The 23,979-nt window shown below is 29.4% G+C and overlaps 2 protein-coding genes and 1 pseudogene across 2 annotated transcripts; all 3 read left to right on the forward strand.

Annotated features, from left to right (window-relative positions):
- Window positions 1–971: 971 nt before the first annotated feature.
- On the forward strand, window positions 972–2,115 carry LOC110662424 (germin-like protein subfamily 1 member 11; annotated as a pseudogene).
- A 2,533-nt stretch (window positions 2,116–4,648) lies between these two features.
- LOC110672623 (germin-like protein subfamily 1 member 11) lies at window positions 4,649–5,654 on the forward strand. The gene is made up of 2 exons (XM_021835442.2): window positions 4,649–4,832; window positions 4,928–5,654. The coding sequence occupies exons 1-2, from the start codon at window positions 4,709–4,711 to the stop codon at window positions 5,506–5,508; spliced, it is 705 nt and encodes a 234-aa protein (XP_021691134.2). The 5' UTR covers window positions 4,649–4,708; the 3' UTR covers window positions 5,509–5,654.
- Window positions 5,655–19,118: 13,464 nt separating this feature from the next.
- On the forward strand, window positions 19,119–20,100 carry LOC131173880 (germin-like protein subfamily 1 member 16). The gene is made up of 2 exons (XM_058136501.1): window positions 19,119–19,278; window positions 19,374–20,100. The coding sequence occupies exons 1-2, from the start codon at window positions 19,155–19,157 to the stop codon at window positions 19,952–19,954; spliced, it is 705 nt and encodes a 234-aa protein (XP_057992484.1). The 5' UTR covers window positions 19,119–19,154; the 3' UTR covers window positions 19,955–20,100.
- The last annotated feature ends 3,879 nt before the right edge of the window (window positions 20,101–23,979 follow it).

Consider the following 23,979-nt stretch of genomic DNA (forward strand, 5'->3'; position numbering starts at 1 on the left):
TGCACGCTCTGCCGCCATGCGAATTACCCCCTGCAAGTTGTGCATTGAGAATTTGGTTGCATCTTGTAGCAGCCTTAGATTCAAGTCAATTTATAGATTGCACGTTAATTAGTTTAGATTAAAATATTAATTTTTTATTATAAAAACTAATTTTTATTCATTTAATTTTAAATTAATATTCGAATTGATTGGATGGATCCAAATAAGTCAATTTTCATATTAGATCATTCAGGTTGTCAAATTGATAATCAATTTTACAAGTCATTTGGTTTTGAATTATTTTAGATTTTGTACAAGTCAAAACAAATTACGAGTTACTTTAAATCGAATAAATCAGGATCAAATTAAAATTTGCCATACCCATTTATAATTAAAATTACAAGTGATAACTCAAAAAATGGCTAACTAAAAGAAAATTAAGAAATTAATATTCAAATCGAATTCAAATTTATAAAAATAATTAATTAAATGTTTTATATTTTATATTTTAAATAAATATAATTTAAATATAAAATAGTATTATTAAAATTTTAAAATATAAATAATTAATAACAAATGGAATGTAGAATACATGCATGCTTGTTAGGGAAACAAATCACAAATTAAAAATATATTAAATTACATAATATTTATTATATTTTACTATTATTATATTTATTTACTTGATCTTACATTACTAATTAGTGCATGAACACCAATGAACACAAACGCTAATAATATACAAAATAACAAAGGCCGTCAAACATAAATGTCACTGATGGTCAAGCATGCATCAATTCATCCGATCAATTCTACATGTTTATCATCTCACATTACTAGCCCTATATAATCATCCAATGCCAAAATTTGAATTGAAGTACAATTGCAGGATTAATGAAGAAGTCAAACAAAACTGCATTGATTGGGAAATTCAACTTTTAGTTTTGGACATTAAGCAGCTGCTATTATTATACCTTATAAACCATGTTAATAGCTAGAATGAGAAATTAATGTTTATCATTGGGTTAACATAAAAACCATCACTTACAAATAGCCCAAGTATCCCATGCAAGATTTCTCAGCCATTACAAAAACAAAAACAAATTTAAGAATTCTAAGCTCGCCAACATAATATGAAAGTTGCTAATTTCCTTGTAGCTCTTGGTGTCTTGGCTTTGGCTTCGCATTCGCCATTGCCTACGATCCTAGCCCTCTCCAGGACTTTTGTGTGGCAACTGATGATTCTAACTCTGGTTGTATGCAATGCAACTACTTAATTATATGTTTCTCCTTTTTATTACTATATTAATTGTTTTGAATCTTGAATGAGATGATGATATATTACATTAATATTTCTTTCCTTTAGTGTTCGTGAATGGAAAATTTTGCAAGGATCCAAAGCATGTGACAGCAGATGATTTCTTCTTTTCTGGGCTTAATGCTGCTAGCGAAACTTCAAAACAGCTGGGAGCACGTACCAATCTTTTAACGGTGGATTCTATTCCTGGACTCAATACTAATGGTCTATCCATTGTTCGTATTGACTATGAAGCAAATGGTGGACTAAACCCACCCCACCATCACCCTCGAGCTTCTGAGATCTTAACTGTCTTGGAAGGAACCCTATATGCTGGTTTTATCACTTCCAGTCCTGATCATCGTGTTTTCAGCAAAGTTTTAAAGGCAGGAGATGTTTTTGTATTTCTATCGGGGCTCATTCACTTCCAATTGAATATTGGAAAAACTCCTGCAGTTGCCCTAGCTGCATTAAACAATCAAAATCCAGGAGTTGTGACAACAACAAATACTGTTTTTGGAGCCAGCCCATCCCTTAATCCTGATGTTCTAACAAGAGCATTCCATCTTGACAAGGATCTGGTTACCAAACTTCAGAAACAAGAATGGTTGAATCCATCAGAGCTAAACAACTATTCAAGCAGATATTAATTCACATTGAGGCCATTCGACCATTAATTGCAATAAATTAAAAAAAAAAATTAGAAGATTCATGTTATTTGTGTTTATCTCCTAGTGAATTGTATCATAATCTCTCAATGAGTTTACTTTAAAAGCAATGTGTTATTGCAATTTGTTAAAGGTGATGGAACTAGAAGAATTTAATTTCTAACATCATGCATATAAAATAATTTTTAATAAATTTATAATTTAGCTAATTTAATTATTATGAATAGCTTTAAATTTGTGTTAGTCATATTTTATGTTAATTAAATGTACTTTTAATTTTTTTAAATATTAAAAAATATAATTGATGAAATTTTAACTCCGATTAAAATTTATTTCTAAATAATCAAATCATTGCTAAAACTATTTATATCTTGATTTAATAAAATTTATATAGACTAGAAAATTTATATATTGTTTGAAAAATTGTTTATTAGTATAAGTCATATCCATCATAATTGTTTGGTCAATAATAAATTTTGATAAAATTATTACAACACAAATATAAATAATACGAATTTAAACAACTCAGTTATATTCATTAGGATGAAAAATATAATTAAATAATAATTAAAATATATAAAATTTAAGACTATATAAGAAAGGTAAAGTTTTTAACCTTGCAATTTAAATATTATATTTCAAAATTAACAATAAAGGAAATACGGCTAATTATTAACTATATGGAAAGAACTAAAAAATAGTACTTCTTAGATATAATAAAATAATTTTTATTTAATTATAGAGAGATGAGACCTATATTTTTAAAGATATAATTACATATAAACTGAGTGCACCTAATAATTTCTCAGCAAATATTTCAAATTTAAAAAATAATATTACTAAAAAATCCAACATATACAAAAGAAAAGTTTTGTAGTAACCATTAAATATTCATCTACAATATTAAACTAAATATACCATGCTTGCTTTGGAATAAAATATTTGTAAGAAAGAATTTAATTTAATTTTCACATAATTATATTTTATTTTTATTTTTTTAAATTAAATTTTTTTAAAATTAAAAAGAATTAAATTCTTTTATTCAATCTAAATATAAAAATTAACAAAAATAAATTAATTAAATCAAATTTTTGTAAAATCTTAGTTTTCTAACAGAGGGTAAATGATTGAATAATAAAAGTTAATGACCCCATCCTAAATAAGAGATAAATCTCACCATTAATATATAGAAAGACTGAAATTCAAAATTATATATATATATATATATATATATATATATATATATATATATATATATATATATATATATATATATATATATCCACCAAGTGGAGGATGCTTTCCATTTTTTCAAACAAAATCAAGATAGTTATTATTATTATTATTTTATATAAGTGGCTTATGTTAAATTTGTTTATGTAAAAATATAATAATATGATGATTTGTATTTCAGAATATTGTATTTTATTTTTGATTAATAAAATATAAAAAAAAAATTTAAAACTAAACTCTGACATTAAAAAATAAATAATAAATCTATATATCTGGAAACCCTATTCCATAACCATGCACTCCATGCAAGATTTTTCATTGCTAGCCAAACCAATAACACATAATGAAAGTTTCTAATTTCGTTGTAGCTCTTGGTGTCTAAATTGGGTTTGGCTTCCTCATTTGCCATTGCTAGCTTGTGACTTCTGCGTGGCAACCGATGACGCTAGCTAGCCATCTCCATCTAGTGTGGTATGTTCTTATCTTTAAATAATTTTGTCTCATTATCAATGGCATTAAAATTAAAACTTTGATATTATAAATTACAGGCCTCTTATTATTTACTTATTTATTCATTTTAATTAAGGGTGGTCACTGAGTATAATATACCTTCTTTTCATTTTAAACTTTTTTGTGTATTTTTTGAGAGGTAAAAAGATACTAATCAATGTTTGTCTTAATTTATAAATTAGTTCATTCACCTTAAGTTATGTAAAAAAATGCCAACTCTTATGATACTAAAATTATTTTCCAAAAAATAAAGAATTTGAATTCAAATTCTGTGAGAGTTAAATCAATAAATGAAAAAAAATATATGATTAATATATTTTATTGTATGTGCTGAGAAACAAATCACAAATAAAAATTTAAAAATATGTTAAGCTGCAGGGTATTTTTTTATATATACTTTGCTTTTATTATATTTAATTACTTGGGTGTTACATAACTAATTACCTGAACACCAAAGCTAAAAATATACAAAATAACAAAGGCCACCAACATTATTCATTGATGGTCAAGAACCAATTCAGCTAATCAACTCTACATTGTTAGCCCAATATAATCATACAACGCCAAAATTTGAATTGAAGTGTAATTGCAGGATTGTTGAAGAACATCGACTAACTGCTGGTCAAAGAAAACTGCATTGATTTGGAAATTCAACCCTTAGTTTTGGACATTAAGAAGCTGCTATTATTATACCTTGCAAACCATGATAATATCTAGAATGAGAAATTAATTAGTTGAGTTTAATTTGAGAACAGATGGGTTGCAGCAGCCATAAAAGTGGAGTGTTGGCGTTGCCATTTCGAAGAAGCCCATGACCACCTGACATGGAATTAATCAGGAATTGAGAAGAGAAATCAAACAAAGCGGGAGGCCGAAAAAGACCTTGCATGCTTGATATTTGAATAGCATTGGGTCAACATAAAAACCATCAACTATAAATAGCCAAGCATCCCGTGCAAGGTTTCTCATCCCTTACAAAAACAAAAACAAATATAAGAATTCCAAGCTCGTCAAACATAATATGAAAGTTGCTAACTTCATTTTAGCTCTTGGTGTCTTGGCTTTGGCTTCCTCACTTGCCATTGCCTACGATCCTAGCCCTCTCCAGGACTTTTGTGTCGCAACCGATGATGCTAACTCCGGTGGTATGCAATGCAACTACTTACTATATTTTAATTATTATTTTTTTTAAGTTTTTCCCCAGAATGAGATGATATATTGCAATGTTTCTTTCATGTAGTATTCGTGAATGGAAAATTTTGCAAGGATCCAAAGCATGTGACAGCAGGTGATTTCTTCTCTTCGGGGCTTGATGTTGCTAGTGAAACTTCAAAACAGCTGGGAGCACGTACCAATCTTTTAACGGTGGATTCTATTCCTGGACTCAACACTAATGGACTATCCATAGTTCGTATTGACTATGAAGCAAATGGTGGACTAAACCCACCCCACCATCACCCTCGAGCTTCTGAGATCTTAACTGTCTTGGAAGGAACTCTATATGCGGGTTTTATCTCTTCCAATCCTGATCATCGTGTTTTCAGCAAAGTCTTAAAGGCAGGAGATGTTTTTGTATTTCCATTGGGGCTCATTCACTTCCAATTGAATATTGGAAAAACTCCTGCAGTTGCCATAGCTGCATTAAACAGTCAAAATCCAGGAGTTGTAACGACAGCAAATACTGTTTTTGGAGCCAGCCCATCCCTTGTTCCTGATGTTCTAACAAGAGCATTCCATCTTGACAAGGATCTGGTGACCAAACTTCAGAAACAAGAATGGGTGAATCCATCAGAGCTCGACAGCTATTCAAACAGCTACTAATTCTCATTTAGTTCATTTGACTATAAATTGCAATAAATAAATAAATAATCAGAAGATTCAAGTTATTTGTATGTATCTCCAATGTACTGTATCATAATAAGGTGAGATGCTTATTGCCTCTCTCAATGAGTTTATTTTACGTGCTATTGCAATTTGTCAATAAAATTCTTATAAAAAAAAAACTATTAATATAGAAAGTAATATATATATATATATATATATATAATCACAGGCATGTGTTATGTATTTTTAGATTTTTTTTATCTAAATCTGATTTATTATAGATTTAAAATATAATATATATGATAGGACTCGCTTATTAAATTAAATATATAAATTTTATATATTTATATCTTAATATATAATAAGGTAAAAATTTATCTATATTTTCTCTTGACAGATGATGCTTTAATTATTTAATATATTTTATTATGTTAAATACTAATTAAAAATTTTAAATTGAATTAAAAACTGTTTAAGAGTCGAACAAGATATATAGAATGTCACACCTTACCCCTCTATAAGGCATAACATGATCCCGTAGAATACTTAATGAACTACCGAACTTCACCTACCGATAATTCATTAAGCACCCTACAAGGGATTTTAAAACAAATTTCTTACTTTTAGTAAGTGGTGAGCATTTCTAATGAGTATTTAAAACATGTACTTAAGTGGAAAGCTAGTTGGAAATTTTGGCCCATTTTATTTTTCCGCAAATTTTATAAAAATTTTGCCAGAGTTCTGTCTGTATTTTGAGAAAACAGTTCTTCAAATACTTGTAAAAAGCACTTCTAAAAATTCTTCTCAACAACTGCTTCAATTTCATACTCAATCTCAATCAATTTCTCAACACATTTATCAACTTTCGAATTTCAAATCCACTATCCAATGATCATCAAAATACTAGCAATCCATTTCATTCAAATTAAATAAAATAGTTTCATTCATATTTCATTAGAAACAAAACACATCATTACAAAATTTACATTAAGAGAATTTCAAATTACAATATATATTACAACTTTATACAAATTTTATACAAACTGCTCAAGACCCATTTTTACATGTCCATACATTTATGTGTAATATATACATCAAAAGAAATATTTACAGTTAGGGTATAAATTATACCCAATAACTTCTAGCAGGTAGCTCCCCTGTCCTCAGCAGCTCAATCTGCTGCTCCTCTAGTATCTATATCTGCGACAGCATGCAAAGCTATCGCTGAGTACTAGGACTCAGTAGTGCACAAACTAATAATTTAAAACTTAATACAATTTATGCTTGACAATTCATAACAAATAGAATTTTAAAATTTCCAAATTCTTCAAAATCCATGACCTTCAGAAATCAACATTTTCATTCATGTAAATTATTCATTCGAATAACATTTTGATCAAATAGTAACTATCTATTTACATTTCTTTTAATTTCCGAGACAATGCAAAAATTTTTGAATCATTGACAAATTATTTATTTCAATCACAATTTATCAAATCATGCATAATTTAAAGGGCGTTGCCAACAATACACACAGTCGAACCCATGACCCAAAATTCGAATAGATGCCGTATTGTACACCACGACATTTCACATTCTCTCAATAACCGAGGCTAAAAGGGAGAAACAAAGACTAGCTAGTATATATGAGTACTCATTCACATCATTCCCCAACTGGCAAGCCAGAGAGGAAGAAACTCGCCCCATCAAGTGGAGGAGTTATCTCACTAGATAAGCTAATGAGAATTCACAACATATTTTGTCATGTCAACTGTGGTTTCAAATCATATTCAAAACAATTTCTATTTGTAAAGTATTTACAAATCAACATATTTAATCATCATAAATTCATACTCAAGGTTGGCAACACATCAAACTTAAAATTTACAATCCTCAAAACAATGCAATAAATCCTTAAATGCATAAGAAAATTTATATTCAAATTATACAATTTCATTCAATAAGTTAAAATTCTCAACACAACAAAATCATAAATCATACAATAAATTTATTTCAAATCAATTTGGAATTGAAAAATAACAAAAGAGTTAGTTGTGCACAAACCTCAAACGAGTCGTTCCTTAACCTCGACTCGGTTCCTCGGGTTCCTTCCCGATATTCTTTTCAACTGAAACACACAATTTTACAATGTTTCAGTACTAGAACTTAACATAAATCCAAAATAAATTTAGCTTCACAATTACTTAGCTCTAACGTGCTAAATTCGACGTTCTTGAAATTTTGTGTTTCGGGTTACTATTCACTACACTATTCAAGTCAAATTGTTGACTTTTTAAGGCTTAATAGGTATGGGAACTCCCACTTCACCCACATACCACATTTTGGTTATTAAACTTGTTGGTTTTGGTCATTTTCTCAAAGCTTAGGTCATTTTGGCAAAATTGCCAATTTTCGGTTTTGGTGCTCCGAAATTGTACTGTTCCATTGGTCGATCTACTGTTGGAATTTGATAAAACTTCCTTCATAGAAAATGTTCCTTATTGTCTTAAGTGTATTCTCATTTTTGGATCACCTCAATCGGAGTTTTTTAGCTCAAGTTATGGCCAAAATACAATTATTGTTCACGTGCACTGTTCATACTGGTATTCTGGTTCTGGCAGATTTTTGATCCAACTTTGTTCAGTAATTTGATCAAGTTAAGTTCATAATTTGGTCTAACTTTCTTCATATGAAATGTTCTACTATGTCTTAAGTTTCCATCGGTTCAAGAATCGCCTAAATCGGAGTTTTCTAGAGAGAGTTATAGCCATTGGAACTTTACTGCTCAATGGCAATTCTGCAGAGTTACAGGTTCAATAACTCAACTTTTCTCAATAATTTGACTAGGTTAATGGCATAATTTGGGATGATGTTCTTCATGAAAGTTTTAGATCTATATCTTATCTAATTACAGTTAAAATTTCAGGTTAATTTGACCTACCTAGCTCAAGTTATGACCAAATGAACAGTTATTTGGTCAGTTTGTGCAGTGGCAGCCTGCTCTCATTTCACTTTGGTCAATTGTTTCACTAAGTTTTGGTCAGTTTTTGGGCATGGTTCCTCAATGAAAATTGTGTCATTTTATGTCTATTTTCATCCCCAATTGGTGGCATATCAATTGGACTTGTAAAATTTGAGTTTTGGTCCTTCAAAGTTGGTTTGGTCATGCTGCAATTGACCTACGAATTTGTCTTCCATTCTAACAATTCCCATACATTTCCCTTGGTCATTATTGACCATTTTTCAGTCCACAATTGGTCAAAGATATCATTTATGCATTTCTCCAAAATTTAGTTCACAAACCCTAAGTGCCATAAACCCTAATTTCTAATTTATTAAAATTCATTAAATCAAAGTGTGCCAATCACATCTACTTGCTCAATTAGGCTTGTATACACATTTACTTGAACTAAAACATATCAACACTTCACAATCCCATGGCTGGCTGAAATTTACATCTTTGTTCTCATACATAATTTTCTCAATTTTTCATGTTATTCTATCCATTTCTACTCTAATTCAAACATTTTTACTAAAAAAAAAGGTTGGATCAACTTACTTCAATTGAAGTTTTTCCAAAAGCTCCAATTCTTCTAATTTCTTCTTTCTTTTTGTTCTCAATAAGCTTGTCAAGATCCAACAATAAGATTTACATAAGAAATTTGTGGGATTTATGGGGTTGATTCAAGCTTTAAAAGCTTGATTTTTCATGGCTATGGAGGAACAAAGGAGAAAAGAGAGAGAGAGGAGAGATACACGTTTTTCATTTGAAGAAGAATGATTTTTTTTTCTTTTCTTTTAGCTAATTTAATTTATGGAAGACCACCAAAAATCTAAATTAATAATTAACTTAATTAATTTATTTTATGACATCATGCATGAGGTCATGCATGATGTCATCACTTTTTTTTTTTTACTTTTTCATTTTCCTCTCTTTTTTTTTCTATTTTTCTATTAGTTCTTTAATTTAATTCTCGATCCCAAAATTTTCTTTTCTCCGATTTTATTTGACAGTTAGGTCAGGAGTCAGCTCTCGGGGTCAATTGACCAAATTACCCCTCGCCGGTTCATCCCGGTTTGCAAATAATTCTATATTTCTTCCGGCTCTCTGACCTAATTATTTGACTGACTTAACAGTTCTTTTTCGTGATTTTCTCTTTTCCACTGTGTCCATAAGGGTCCTAAGGACCGCAGCGTCACTTTTTACGGTTCGAAATTTGAGTTTAAAACGACTTCGCAGTCGTTCCCGAGGAGGTCACTCATCACTGTGACTCTCGGCTCGTTTAACCTCTTATGTTCTGTTTTTCTTATTTATAGTTAACTAATTAAACATTACTAATTATTTGTATTTATGGCTTCTCAAGTTGTCTTAAGTATGGTTCTAATCCCCTTAATTGTCCGGACCGACACCGGTCACCGGAACAGTGAAATCTACCAGGCTATACAAACGGGGGTGTTACATAGAATTACAGTACTTTTAAATATTAAATTTAAAATAAAAATAATATGAAGTAATTTTTAATTAAAAATTTTCAAATTTATCTCGTATAATTTAAGATTCAATCAAACTTTATCTTATATATCTACCTTTTTTTTAAAAAAAAAAAAATCTGGCACTATCCGCATAGAAAAAGAAATCTTGGTAATATATAACGAGCTGTGCAGATTAGCTTCTGAGTTTCTTGGTTAATTTTGAACTCCCCTCACTGTTACAATATTGTTTTTTTAGACTTTGAAACGAATAAGATATTTATTATTAATAAATATTATTTGAAACAAAGTTTTTTAGTCTCTAATGTTATATTATTTGTATCTCTAACAATAAATTTTTTGAAGAACAATTTATTTATTTTTAAATATTATATTATTTATTTTTAATAATGAACTTTTGAGACAAAATCTTATTAGTATCTAAAACTATATTATTTGTTTCAAATTTATTAAGGTTACTAAAAAAATTCATCTTTCTCATGTCAAAAATATATTTTTAATTACTAATTGAACTCTACTTGATTGAGTTATTCTCTAATGCTTCTTTGATTTTAATTGTCTCAGATTCCAAAAAATGCCATAAATTGGGTAACTAATTCAGGAAGAGCTCCTTGGCAGACGAATGTTATTCTCAATAAAATCTCCAGTTGTCTTCTTTCTCTGCCCTCAATTTCATTCATCTATGTTTTCAGGGAGGCAAATGGTGTGGCTGATTATTTGGCTAAGCAGAGGCAGTTTGTTTGACTAAGCAGGCAGGGACTGTTTGGATCTCATAATTTTATTACTTTTTTTGTGAAATATCGGATTGGCTGTGCTGTTGCTACGTCTAAATCTGGTAAATGAAGGTTGTAGGTTCATCGCCAATTTTCTAACGCCCTCTCATTTTATCTCTTTGGCACATGAAGATTTGTTCAATCATATCTTTGTTTGTTTGTTTTTTTTTTTTTTTTTTTTTTTTTTTCTTTTGTAACAACAATATGTGCTGGTTTCTTATTGTCTATGCTTTGGTTGTTCTCTTGGATGTGTTAATGAACTCATATTGTTGTACCCTTGACTTGCCCTTGGTTGTTCTTTTGTATTAAATTTTTTCACTTAGCTTGCCAGATTTTATATCTAGGTGTATGAGGATTTTATAAGGTGTTAATCATAATATTCTAAATCATTAAGTTAAACAAATGTTAATAATTAAAAAGCTACAATCAATCACACATATAATTGTAATAAATTTTAAAATTTTACAAATATTTTTAATATCAATCAAAATAATTAATATATTTTTTTCTCATAATAATTTACATTGTATCATCAAGTAATTTTTAAAATTAAATAATTTTTGAGAAAAAAATTATATGAATATACTTCTACTAATTAATCACAAATATTTTAATAATTTTAAATTATTTATATATTGAAAATTTAAATTATAAATTATGAATCAAAAAGGCCAAAAAAATGTAAAATAAAAAAAAAAAAATCCCACGCCGTTTTCACGGAGCTAGGGAGGCATTGGCTTTCCCCATAAAGCCACCTCCCAGCCTTTTTTAAAATGCAAGTTCAATGCCACACTAGTGATTATAGCTTTAATTCAATTCCTTTTATCTTTAAAAGAATTTTAATTTAATTATACTTTAAATAAAAATCATTAATAGTATTATGGAAGAATTAATATATAAAAACAAAATAATTTATTTCTAAAATTATTACTAAAAGTAAATTTATTTGATACCAGAAATTAGATTTGAAAAAAAAAAAAAACCTCTAAAAATAGCTTTAGAGTAAATAATATAATTTGTTAAAATAACTTTAAAGGTAAATAATATAATTTATAAATATATATAGATTTTTTTATTTCTATAAATTATTTTTTACATATAAATATATATTTTTAAAAGTTTAATTAGGGTCAAATACAAATTTGTTCTTTTATTATTAATTATTATTAATTATATTTAAGTACAATAATAAATTGGATAAATATTTATCTCAAAGATATAATTATTTTTCGAGACAAAATTATAAATTTTAATATAATAAATTTGATGTAATGTCTGCACAGGAGATTTTATATATATATATAATAAATTTATTCAAGGTTTTCCTATGCTATGTCAAATTAGCTAGATTTTTGTGTATGTGTTTACAAGGCCACTTTATGGGCCAAGTCTTGGAGAAGCCCATTGTAAAAATTAAGATTATTTTTATATAAATTTTGTATAAAAATTTCTAATTTAAATTTTATTTAATTTGAACTCATTTAACCTAATTTTTATTTAACTAATTTTTCAAATTGAGCTCATATTTATCTTATTTTAAAGCTCAAGAATTTGAATTCAACTTATTAAATTAATTAATTAAATTATTAAAAATTTTATCTTTTATTAACTATTATCTTTTTTTTTTTTGGAAATATTATTAATTATTATCTAAAAAACTCATTTAATAATAAACCAAATAAATTATAATAATGCAATTAATTATATTATACTAGCCATAAATTATATATATTTTATATAATTATATTATCACGACCCAAAATTCTGAGCCATGACTGACGCATAATTTAAATATTTTTAAATCATGCAAGCCTTATCAGAGTATCTTGAATAAATACATTGTCACTTACTAATACAAAAAAAAAAAATAGACAAAATGCAAATAAACGAAATACTGAATAAACATCATAAATATCCCATAAGTAAACTGCGGAGTCTCTACAGATTTCAAATAAAAACTTAAACTGTTCAATAAACTAAAGTAATTATTAGTCCGAGAAAACATGAATTCGGACATACCATGAGAATAGATCAAAGATTGTCCCTCTTTAAAAAATGAATTGAATATTTGGATCAGCTGCAGAATTCTACTGATATAAAACAGATAACAGACAAAGAAAACGTGATTTGAGCTGATGCTCAGTGAATGATAATTATAGCACACAACGGAATAGGAACAGGCAGACGCTTGATTAATTTCATAATAAATTTTCCATTCAATAAAACCATGCTCCTGCTATCAAAATCATTAATAAAATAATTTCATAAAACATATATATAAAAGAAGTTCATTCATTAAAAATTTTATGGAACAGTGTACTAGGGTGATGATACCCCACATTACCAAAAATCAGATGATAAGCACGCTATCAAATCTTAGATACCTTCCTCCTTCTTCACAGATATCAATGCATATGATACTAATGTAAACCATAAATTGCAATGATGCATAACTCAACAATGTAACCTAATGCTGTGATAGTCCACACAGTGGGGCCAGATAACAGATACAGATACTGGGCATAGGTACCAATTCAAAACAGAAAATCAATTTATACAAATCAATCAAAATCAATATAAAAATTTCAGATAGCAAATAATAACTGATAGTGCAATTCTAACAGTTTATTTCAATAATTTCAAAGAGTCAATAAGATCAAATCAATTTCAAATTAATTCAGTGTAACACATCGGTAAATTTCATAGTCAAATATCAATCAATATAAATACATTAAAGGTCTGTTCCCGAAATCCTAATGGCTCTAATGCAGAGTTAATTGGCAAAATCAATTATTTAATTAAAATCGGAATAAAATTCAATAATAAAATAAAACTCTAGAAAATCACATGTAAAATAATTATTAAAATATTAATTTAAAATTTCATTTAATAACAAATTTAATGCTAAGAAATTTTAAAAGGGACTAAAACGGTGTCATGTATAATAATTATCACTCACCTGAAACCTCCAAAACAATAGCTAGATTCAATAAAAGAGACAATTTCAGCTGACAGATTGAATATTCGAATCTCCTACATATCTAAAATATACTAAAAATTTAATCAATTAAACTAATATAATAGACCCATTAAATATATTATAAAAATTTTTTTAATATAACAACAATATATATATATATATATATAAAATCTAAATTCAAGGTTATTATCTCACAGTACTCATGATCAACCCAATTCAATACTAATGATCAAAGAAGAAAAAAAATGAATTTGTAGAGTAGTTGTAACAAATCAAGGAAAGAAAATAAAATCAAATTCACCCATTATTGAACAAAGAACAAGAATTTTTACCTTGAAAATAGAATCGAAGGTGATTAACAGAGAAATAAAAATTTAGGAATTCTCTACGCACATTAGATTATAAATCGTAAATATATATATATATATATATAAAATCTAAATTCAAGGTTATTATCTCACAGTACTTGTCGCAAGGGTTTTTGCTGTCGCTTGGACGAACACTCACCGAAGTGGGAAAAGTGAGGAGTCGCCACTTTAATTTTGAGGGAAATTAAAGAAAACTATTTGTAAAGGTTAATTAAGAAGAAACCACTTTGAAAACAGAGATTCTAGGTTCGGGGTTCGTATACGGGTGAGGAAGGTATTAGGCACCCCACCTCGTCCCTCAACGAGAGTAAGCAGATTTAACATTATGCTCTTTATAAATTAAAATTAGTAATTTGGGGGTTGGAGTGACGATGTTAATCCTTTATAAGGATAGAAGGAATATTTGATATTTCACTATTCAGGGTTGCCCAAGAACATGAGTACGTGAGATGACCCTTAGTGAGTAGGTGTCGGGTAGCGAATTTTTGTTTAGGGGGTTACTTTGTGTATTGAAGTTGTGATATTTTAATTTGAGTTTTAGTTAAGAGAATTCGGGTAAGGACTCTCTCTTGATCTCTTAGTGTATAAATTTAAGTGGGAAAGTTTAGATAAGAACTCTCCTCCGATCTCCACATATTTTATTAAAATTTTAGCTGAGAATCGGGTAAGAACTCTCCCCCAATCTCTTAAAGTATTCTGATTAAAGTTTAAGTGAAGGATTTCGGATAAGAACTCTCCTCCAATCTCCACACCCTTTTTTTTTTAGTTTTGGCTAAGGATCAGATAAAAACTCTCCCCTCGATCTCTAAATGTATTCCGTTTAGAGTTTTAAGTGAAGGATCTCAGATAAGAACTCTCATCCGATCTTCACATATTTTTTTAAGATTTTGGTTGAGAATCGGGTAAGAACTCGCCTCTAATCTCTTAAAGTATTCTGCTTAAAGTTTTAGGTAAAGGATTTCGGATAAGAACTCTCCTCCGATCTCCACATATTTTTTAAGATTTTGACTGAGAATCAGGTAAGAACTCACCCCCGATCTTTTAAAGTATTCTGCTTAAAGTTTCAGGTAAAGGATCTCGGATAAGAACTCTCCTCCAATCTCCACATATTTTTTAAGATTTTGACTGAGAATCAGGTAAGAACTCACCCTCGATCTCTTAAAGTATTCTGCTTAAAGTTTTAGGTAAAGGATCTCGGATAAGAACTCTCCTCCAATCTCCACATATTTTTTAAGATTTTGACTGAGAATCAGGTAAGAACTCTCCCCCGATCTCTTAAAGTATTATGCTTAAAGTTCTTAAGTAAAGGATCTCGTATGAGAACTCTCCTCCAATCTCCACATATTTTAATTAAAATTTTGGATGAGAATCGAGTAAGAACTCTCCACTGATCTCTTAAAGTATTATGTAGAATTGCATATCGTAAGAACTTTGAACTAAGGATTCTGGTGACCGAGGGCGCAAGAAACCCATGCAAAGCTTTTCCTAACCCACTGAGCCTTAGAACTAGAGAGTGGATGCAAGACTGAACTCCCCACCGATCTCCTATGTGATCGCCTTATCAGAACTCTTTGATTAGCGATATCCGATCTCTATTAATCACTAGTTTGGGATCTGATCCTATCTCGATTCCCACTCTATTATATTATCCCCTGGGCTCGTTTTGTAGCTCGACCTCATAACTTATTCATCTGATCTATTATTCGACCTTTTATTACAACTATCCTTTCGTCATTTTATTTGTTCAAAAACTCTCCTATGGTAATATCCCTGCCTACGTTCTTTTGAGTATTTATAGGTTGCTTGTGAATTGCATGTCTACTTTCGAAGGAAGTGAAAACTAAATGACGATAAATAGAATTTGTAAATAAAATAAAAGAAGGCACAAGAAATAACTATTGACCTGGACAATCTATTTGAGATTTCAGTGCAACTGGATGTAGAAATTTCAAAAGAAAGCTGGAGGCAATAAACAAGGGTATTCGACCAAATAATAGTTTAGACGCTTACTTCTGGGGGGTTAAGGAGACGGATGGAATGACTCCAGAATCCTCAAATATTGCAAAGTTGAAAGCTTACGACCGAAGGACTAGTGCTTACTTCGAAGTAACGGGAACCAAATTGGAATGCAGTTGAGTTGAAGCAATGGGAACTGGGTCGGAATGAAGAGTAATATACTAATGTTAGGGCGATGAAGATGAAACCGAACTAAAAAAGGAAAAATGGTCTCACGGAGTAATGAACAGACACTGAAAATGAAGGATTTCAGGGTCCAGAACTCCTTCAATGAAGGTACTTAAGAAAATTAGTTTCTAAAGTTTCTTGATTCTACGAAAGCTCATAATGGCAAAGTGGCAAGACTGAATCAAATTTCAGAGCCTTTCCACTATAATCACCACCATCTTTTCTTTTTCTCCATTCTACAGTATCGCATGTAGGTATTTATAGGGAACGGGTGCGCATCATGAAGGGTCAGGATCTCATCAGGGGAGACGGAGGGTTTAGATTCAAAAAGACATAATCCGATGTCTGAGAATTAAAAAGAATCAAAATGGAGGGTTGGGATTTTATTCAGAATATCTGTCCTTTCTTCTTTTAATCCAACGGCTCAGGGTCTTGCCTTACAAGATGGATCCGAAGGCTGGAAATAAAAAGCATTGAACCTGTTGTCTACTTTTTGATCCAAGGGTTTCGGGTCCATCCTTACAATTGTGATCATCGGTGGAGATCAAAATGTACAAAATTGCCTTAACTATTTTGGCGTCTATCAGCTAGGTAGGCGTTTCTACAAATAAGGCGTGCGGTGAAGATTTGATCACGCCTGCAACGCTTTAACTAACTCGACTCTGATTATGAAGAGAGTCATTTGAAAGCTATTCAATCTCTCCGTGCTCTCCGATCTCTATTTCTTTCGATCTCCCTATTATGACCTTCTACTTTTCCGATCTCTCTAGTATCAAGTCCCTTCTCATTTCCCGTTCTCTCCCATTCTAGATCTTTCTTCCTCATCTAACTTGCCTTGATCAATGCAATTAATTCTTCAGTTACCGATGCATCCGCTTTGGTTTTTGTATGCAATAAATGCCCAGCCCCTATATATACGCACTAACGGGGAAATCCCCCTCACACTTCACTTTTTTTCCTTCAGTTTTTTTTTCTTAAAGCTCTTTTTCTCCAATTCAAGCTTCTCCGGTAAAAAATTCTGATTATGGCTGCTTTTGATCTTTTCTCGACTGTTTTCTTCACCCTTCGCCTGAAAGTTTATGACCCTGGCGATCGGAGAACCATAAGGATGTTATCTGATGACAGTGATGGAACTGGACTAATTTACCGATTAAGATTGAAAGTGATGAATGTGCCGATCTCGAATCGGTCTACCGATGCAATGGGTGGACCGATCTCGAGCAAGAGGACTGCTAATTTCAATCTTAATGTCGGTGACTACCACTTGAAGTTCATTTGGTCCCTCACCACATCGGGCATCCCGACTGCAGCTCGGTTCTGGTTGATGACATCGATGATGACTCCGCTCACTATCGTGAGAGTTATAGTCACCCTATCTGAGCTGCACATCTATCCAATACCTGTGGCTGGCTTTTTGATTAAACACATCTTTTGATTTGGCCATAAGACTAGGCTTTGACATAGGCCATTACTAGGTAAGATATAGTGTTGATCTTTAGAGATCGCCCAAATGATGTAATCCGATATTTAAAGATTTCCCCAATGATGTAATCCGATCTCATGAGATCGCCCAAATGATGTAATTCGATTTTTTGGAAATGAAATGAAATTTTATTTGAAGTTTTTTATTTTATTATTGCATTAGTTATTTTTTCGATCTCTGATATGCATGTCCGATCTGAGCCCTGAACGAATCACCACTGGCCAATCCATGGTTTTTGAAGTTTGTTCGATCCGAAGACCTCAGTTAACCGATCTCATTTATTCAATTTTTGTTATGTTTCTGGAACCTTCTTGCCATGTGTCGAGGAAGTGGCCAGTTCCGCTACCCGATGCGTCGTTTGGGACTTAATGAGCATTTAATGCTCAGAGGGGTATAAATAGGGATGAGGAGCGTCAATCATTTCCTTATGTCATTTTCAGAACCTCTCTAGTAATCTCAGCATTTTCTCTCATTTCTTCAAGTTTTTCCGGCATCGATCACATTTTCAGAACCTCTCTAGTAATCTTAGAATTTAATTTAATTTTCACATAAAAATGCCAACTCTTATGATACTAAAATTATTTTCCAAAACATAAAGAATTTGAATTCAAATTCTGTGAGAGTTAAATCAATAAATGAAAAAAATATATGATTAATATATTTTATTATATGTGCTGAGAAACAAATCACAAATTAAAATTTAAAAATATGTTAAGCTGCAGGGTATTTTTTTATATATACTTTGCTTTTATTATATTTAATTACTTGGGTGTAACATACTAATTACCTGAACACCACAGCTAATAATATACAAAATAACAAAGGCCACCAACATTAATCATTGATGGTCAAGCACCAATTCAGCTAATCAACTCTACATTGTTAGCCCAATATAATCATACAACGCCAAAATTTGAATTGAAGTGTAATTGCAGGATTGTTGAAGAACATCGACTAACTGCTGGTCAAAGAAAACTGCATTGATTTGGAAATTCAACCCTTAGTTTTGGACATTAAGCAGCTGCTATTATTATACCTTGCAAACCATGATAATATCTAGAATGAGAAATTAATTAGTTGAGTTTAATTTGAGAACAGATGGGTTGCAGCAGCCATAAAAGTGGAGTGTTGGTGTTGCCATTTCGAAGAAGCCCATGACCATCTGACTTGGAATTAATCAGGAATTGAGAAGAGAAATCAAACAAAGCGGGAGGCCAAAAAAGACATTGCATGCTTGATATTTGAATAGCATTGGGTCAACATAAAACCCATCAACTATAAATAGCCAAGCATCACGTGCAAGGTTTCTCATCCCTTACAAAAACAAAAACAAATATAAGAATTCGAAGCTCGCCAAACGTAATATGAAAGTTGCTAACTTCATTTTAGCTCTTGGTGTCTTGGCTTTGGCTTCCTCATTTGCCATTGCCTACGATCCTAGCCCTCTCCAGGACTTTTGTGTGGCAACCGATGATGCTAACTCTGGTGGTATGCAATGCAACTACTTACTATATTTTAATTATTATTTTTTTTAAGCTTTTCCCCAGAACGAGATGATATATTGCAATGTTTCTTTCATGTAGTATTCGTGAATGGAAAATTTTGCAAGGATCCAGAGCATGTGACAGCAGATGATTTCTTCTATTCGGGGCTTAATGTTGCTAGTGAAACTTCAAAACAGCTGGGAGCACGTACCAATCTTTTAACGGTGGATTCTATTCCTGGACTCAACACTAATGGTCTATCCATAGTTCGTATTGACTATGAAGCAAATGGTGGACTAAACCCACCCCACCATCACCCTCGAGCTTCTGAGATCTTAACTGTCTTGGAAGGAACTCTATATGCGGGTTTTATCTCTTCCAATCCTGATCATCGTGTTTTCAGCAAAGTCTTAAAGGCAGGAGATGTTTTTGTATTTCCATTGGGGCTCATTCACTTCCAATTGAATATTGGAAAAACTCCTGCAGTTGCCATAGCTGCATTAAACAGTCAAAATCCAGGAGTTGTGACGACAGCAAATACTGTTTTTGGAGCCAGCCCATCCCTTGTTCCTGATGTTCTAACAAGAGCATTCCATCTTGACAAGGATCTGGTGACCAAACTTCAGAAACAAGAATGGGTGAATCCATCAGAGCTCGACAGCTATTCAAACAGCTACTAATTCTCATTTAGTTCATTTGACTATAAATTGGAATAAATAAATAAAAAATCAGAAGATTCAAGTTATTTGTATGTATCTCCAATGTATTGTATCATAATAAGGTGAGATGCTTATTGCCTCTCTCAATGAGTTTATTTTACGTGCTATTGCAATTTGTCAATAAAATTCTTATAAAAAAAATAACTATTAATATAGAAAGTAATATATATATATATATATATATAGAAAGTAATATATATATATAATCACAGTTATGTGTTATATATTTTAGATTTTTTTTTATCTAAATTTGATTTACTATAGACTTAAAATATAATAAATATTGTAGGACTCGTCTATTAAATTAAATAAATAAATTTTATATATTTATATTTTAATCTATAATAAATCAGATTTAGGTAAAAATTTATCTATATTTTCTCTTGACACATGATGCTTTAATTATTTAATATATTTTATTATGTTAAATACTAATTAAAAATTTTAAATTGAATTAAAAACTGTTTAAGAGTCCAACAAGATATATAGAATTACAGTACTTTTAAATATTAAATTTAAAATAAAAATAATATGAAGTAATTTTTAATTAAAATTTTTCAAATTTCTCTCGTATAATTTAAGATTCAATCAAACTTTATCTTATATATCTGTCTTTTTTTAAAAAAAAAATCTTAGCTTCTGAGTTTCTTGGTTAATTTTGAACTCCCCTCACTATTACAATATCGGTTTTTCAGACTTTGAAACAAATAAAATATTTATTATTAATAAATATTATTTGAAACAAAGTTTTTTAGTCTCTAATGTTATAGTATTTATATCTCTAACAATAAATTTTTTGAAGAACAATTGATTTATTTTTAAATATTATATTATTTATTTTTAATAATGAACTTTTGAGACAATCTTATTAGTATCTAAAACTATATTATTTGTTTCAAATTTATTAAGGTTACTAAAAAATTCATCTTTCTCATGTCAAAAATATATTTTTAATTACTAATTGAACTCTACTTGATTGAGTTATTCTCTAATGCTTCTTTGATTTTAATTGTCTCAGATTCCAAAAAATGCCATAAATTGGGTAACTAATTCAGCAAGAGCTCCTTGGCGGACGAATGTTATTCTCAATAAAATCTCCAGTTGCCTTCTTTCTCTGCCCTCAATTTCATTCATCTATGTTTTCAGGGAGGCAAATGGTGTGGCTGATTGTTTGGCTAAGCAGAGGCAGTTGTTTGACTAAGCAGGCAGGGACTGTTTGGATCTCATAATTTTATTACTTTTTTGTGAAATATCGGATCGGCTGTGCTGTTGCTACGTCTAAATCTGGTAAATCAAGGTTGTAGATTCATCGCCAATTTTCTAACGCCCTCTCATTTTATCTCTTTGGCACATGAAGATTTATGTTCAATCATATCTTTGTTTTTTTTTTTTTTTTTTTTAATTTTCTTTTGTAACAACAATATGTGCTGGTTTCTTATTGTCTATGCTTTGGTTGTTCTCTTGGATGTGTTAATGAACTCATATTGTTGTACCCTTGGCTTGCCCTTTGTTGTTCTTTTGTATTAGGTTTTTTCACTTAGCCTGCAGATTCTATATCTTGGAGTATGAGGTGGTCTGCTAACTAGAATATATTTAACTCTGCCTATAATAAGGTTTTCTTAATTTTATTCTATTAATAAAATTTTCAGCTTATTAAAAAAAAAATGAACTCTATATAAATTTTTTAAGGTGTTAAAGGTTCTGATCATAATATTCTAAATCATTAAGTTAAACAAATATTAATAATTAAAAATCTACAATCAATCACACATATAATTGTAATGAATTTTAAAATTTTACAAATATTTTTAATATCAATCAAAATAATTAATATGTTTTTTTCTCATAATAATTTACATTGTATCTTCAAGTAATTTTTAAAATTAAATAATTTTTGAGAAAAAAATTATATGAATATACTTCTACTAATTAATCACAAATATTTTAATAATTTTAAATTATTTATATATTGAAAATTTAAATTATAAATTATGAATCAAAAAGGCAAAAAAAAATGTAAAATAAATTCACGGAGCTGGGGAGGCATTGGCTTTCCCCATAAAGCCACCTCCCAGCCTTTTTTAAAATGCAAGTTCAAGGCCACACTAGTGATTATAGCTTTAATTAAATTCCTTTTATCTTTAAAAGAATTTTAATTTAATTATACTTTAAATAAAAATAATTAATAGTATTATGGAAGAATTAATATATAAAAACAAAATAATTTATTTCTAAAATTATTACTAAAAGTAAATTTATTTGTTGCCAGAAATTTTATTTGAAAAAAAAAAACCTCTAAAAATAGCTTTAGAGTAAATAATATAATTTGTTAAAACAACTTTAGAGGTAAATAATATAATTTATAAATATATATAGAGTTTTTTTTTTATTTCTATAAATTATTTTTTACAGATAAATATATATTTTTAAAAGTTTAATTAGTGTCAAATATAAATTTGTTCTTCTATTATTAATTATTGTTAATTATATTTAAGTACAATAATAAATTGGATAAATATTTATCTCAAAGATATAATTATTTTTTGAGAAAAAATTATAAATCTTAATATAATAAATTTGATGTAATGTCTGCACAGGAGATTATATATATATATAATAAATTTATTCAAGGTTTTCATATGCTATGTCAATTGGGCTAGATTTTTGTATATGTGTTTACAAGGCCACTTTATGGGCCAAGTCTTGGAGAAGCCCATTGTAAAAATTAAGATTATTTTTATATAAATTTTGTATAAAAATTTCTAATTTAAATTTTATTTAATTTGAACTCATTTTAACCTAATTTTTATTTAACTAATTTTTCAAATTGAGCTCATATTTATCTTATTTTAAAGCTCAAGAATTTGAATTCAACTTATTAAATTAATTAATAAAATTATTAAAAATTTTATCTTTTATTAACTATTATCTTTTTTTTTGGAAATATTATTAATTATTGTCTAAAAAACTCATTTAATAATAAACTAAATAAATTATAATAATGCAATTAATTATATTATAATAGCCATAAATTATATATATTTTATGTAATTACATTGTCACGACCCAAAATTCTGAGCCGTGATCGATGCATAATTTAAATATTCTTAAATAATACAAGCCTTATCAGAGTATCTTGAATAAATACATTGTCACTTACTAATCTAAAAAAAAATAGACAGAATGCAAATAAATAAAATACTTAATAAAAATTATAAATATCCCATAAGTAAACTACGGAGTCTCTACAGATTTCAAATAAAAACTTAAACTGTTTAATAAACTAAACTAATTATTAGCCTGAGGAAAGATGAATTCGGGCATACCATGAGAACAGATCAAAGATTGTCCCTTTTTAGAAAATGGACTGAATATTTGGATCAGCTACAGAACTCTACTGATCTGAAATAGATAACAGACAGAGAAAACGTAGTTTGAGCTAATGCTCAGTGAATGATAATTATAGCACACAACGGAATAGGAATATGCAGACGCTTGATTAATTTCATAATAAATTTTCCATTCAATAAAATCATGCGCATGCTATTAAAATTATTAATAAAATAATTTCATAAAACATATATATAAAAGAAGTTTATTCATTAAAAATTTTATGGTACACTACTCCAGGGTGATGATACCCTACATCACCAAAAGTTAGATGGTAAGCGCGCTACCAAATATTAAATACCTTCCTCCTCCTTCACAGATATCAATGCATATGATACTAATGCAAACCATAAATTGCAGTGATGCATAACTCAACAATGCAACCTAATACTATGATAGTCCCACGGTGGGGTCAGATAACAGATACAGATACTGAGCATAGGTACTAATTCAAAACAGAAAATCAATTTGTACAAATCAATCAAAATCAACATAAAAATTTCAAATAGCAAATAATAACTAATAGTGCAATTCCAACAGTTTATTTCAATAATTTCAAATAGTCAATAAGATCAAATCAATCTCAAATTAATTCA

Source organism: Hevea brasiliensis, chromosome 15 (genome assembly GCF_030052815.1).
Source record: "Hevea brasiliensis isolate MT/VB/25A 57/8 chromosome 15, ASM3005281v1, whole genome shotgun sequence".
Classification (NCBI taxonomy): domain Eukaryota; kingdom Viridiplantae; phylum Streptophyta; class Magnoliopsida; order Malpighiales; family Euphorbiaceae; genus Hevea; species Hevea brasiliensis.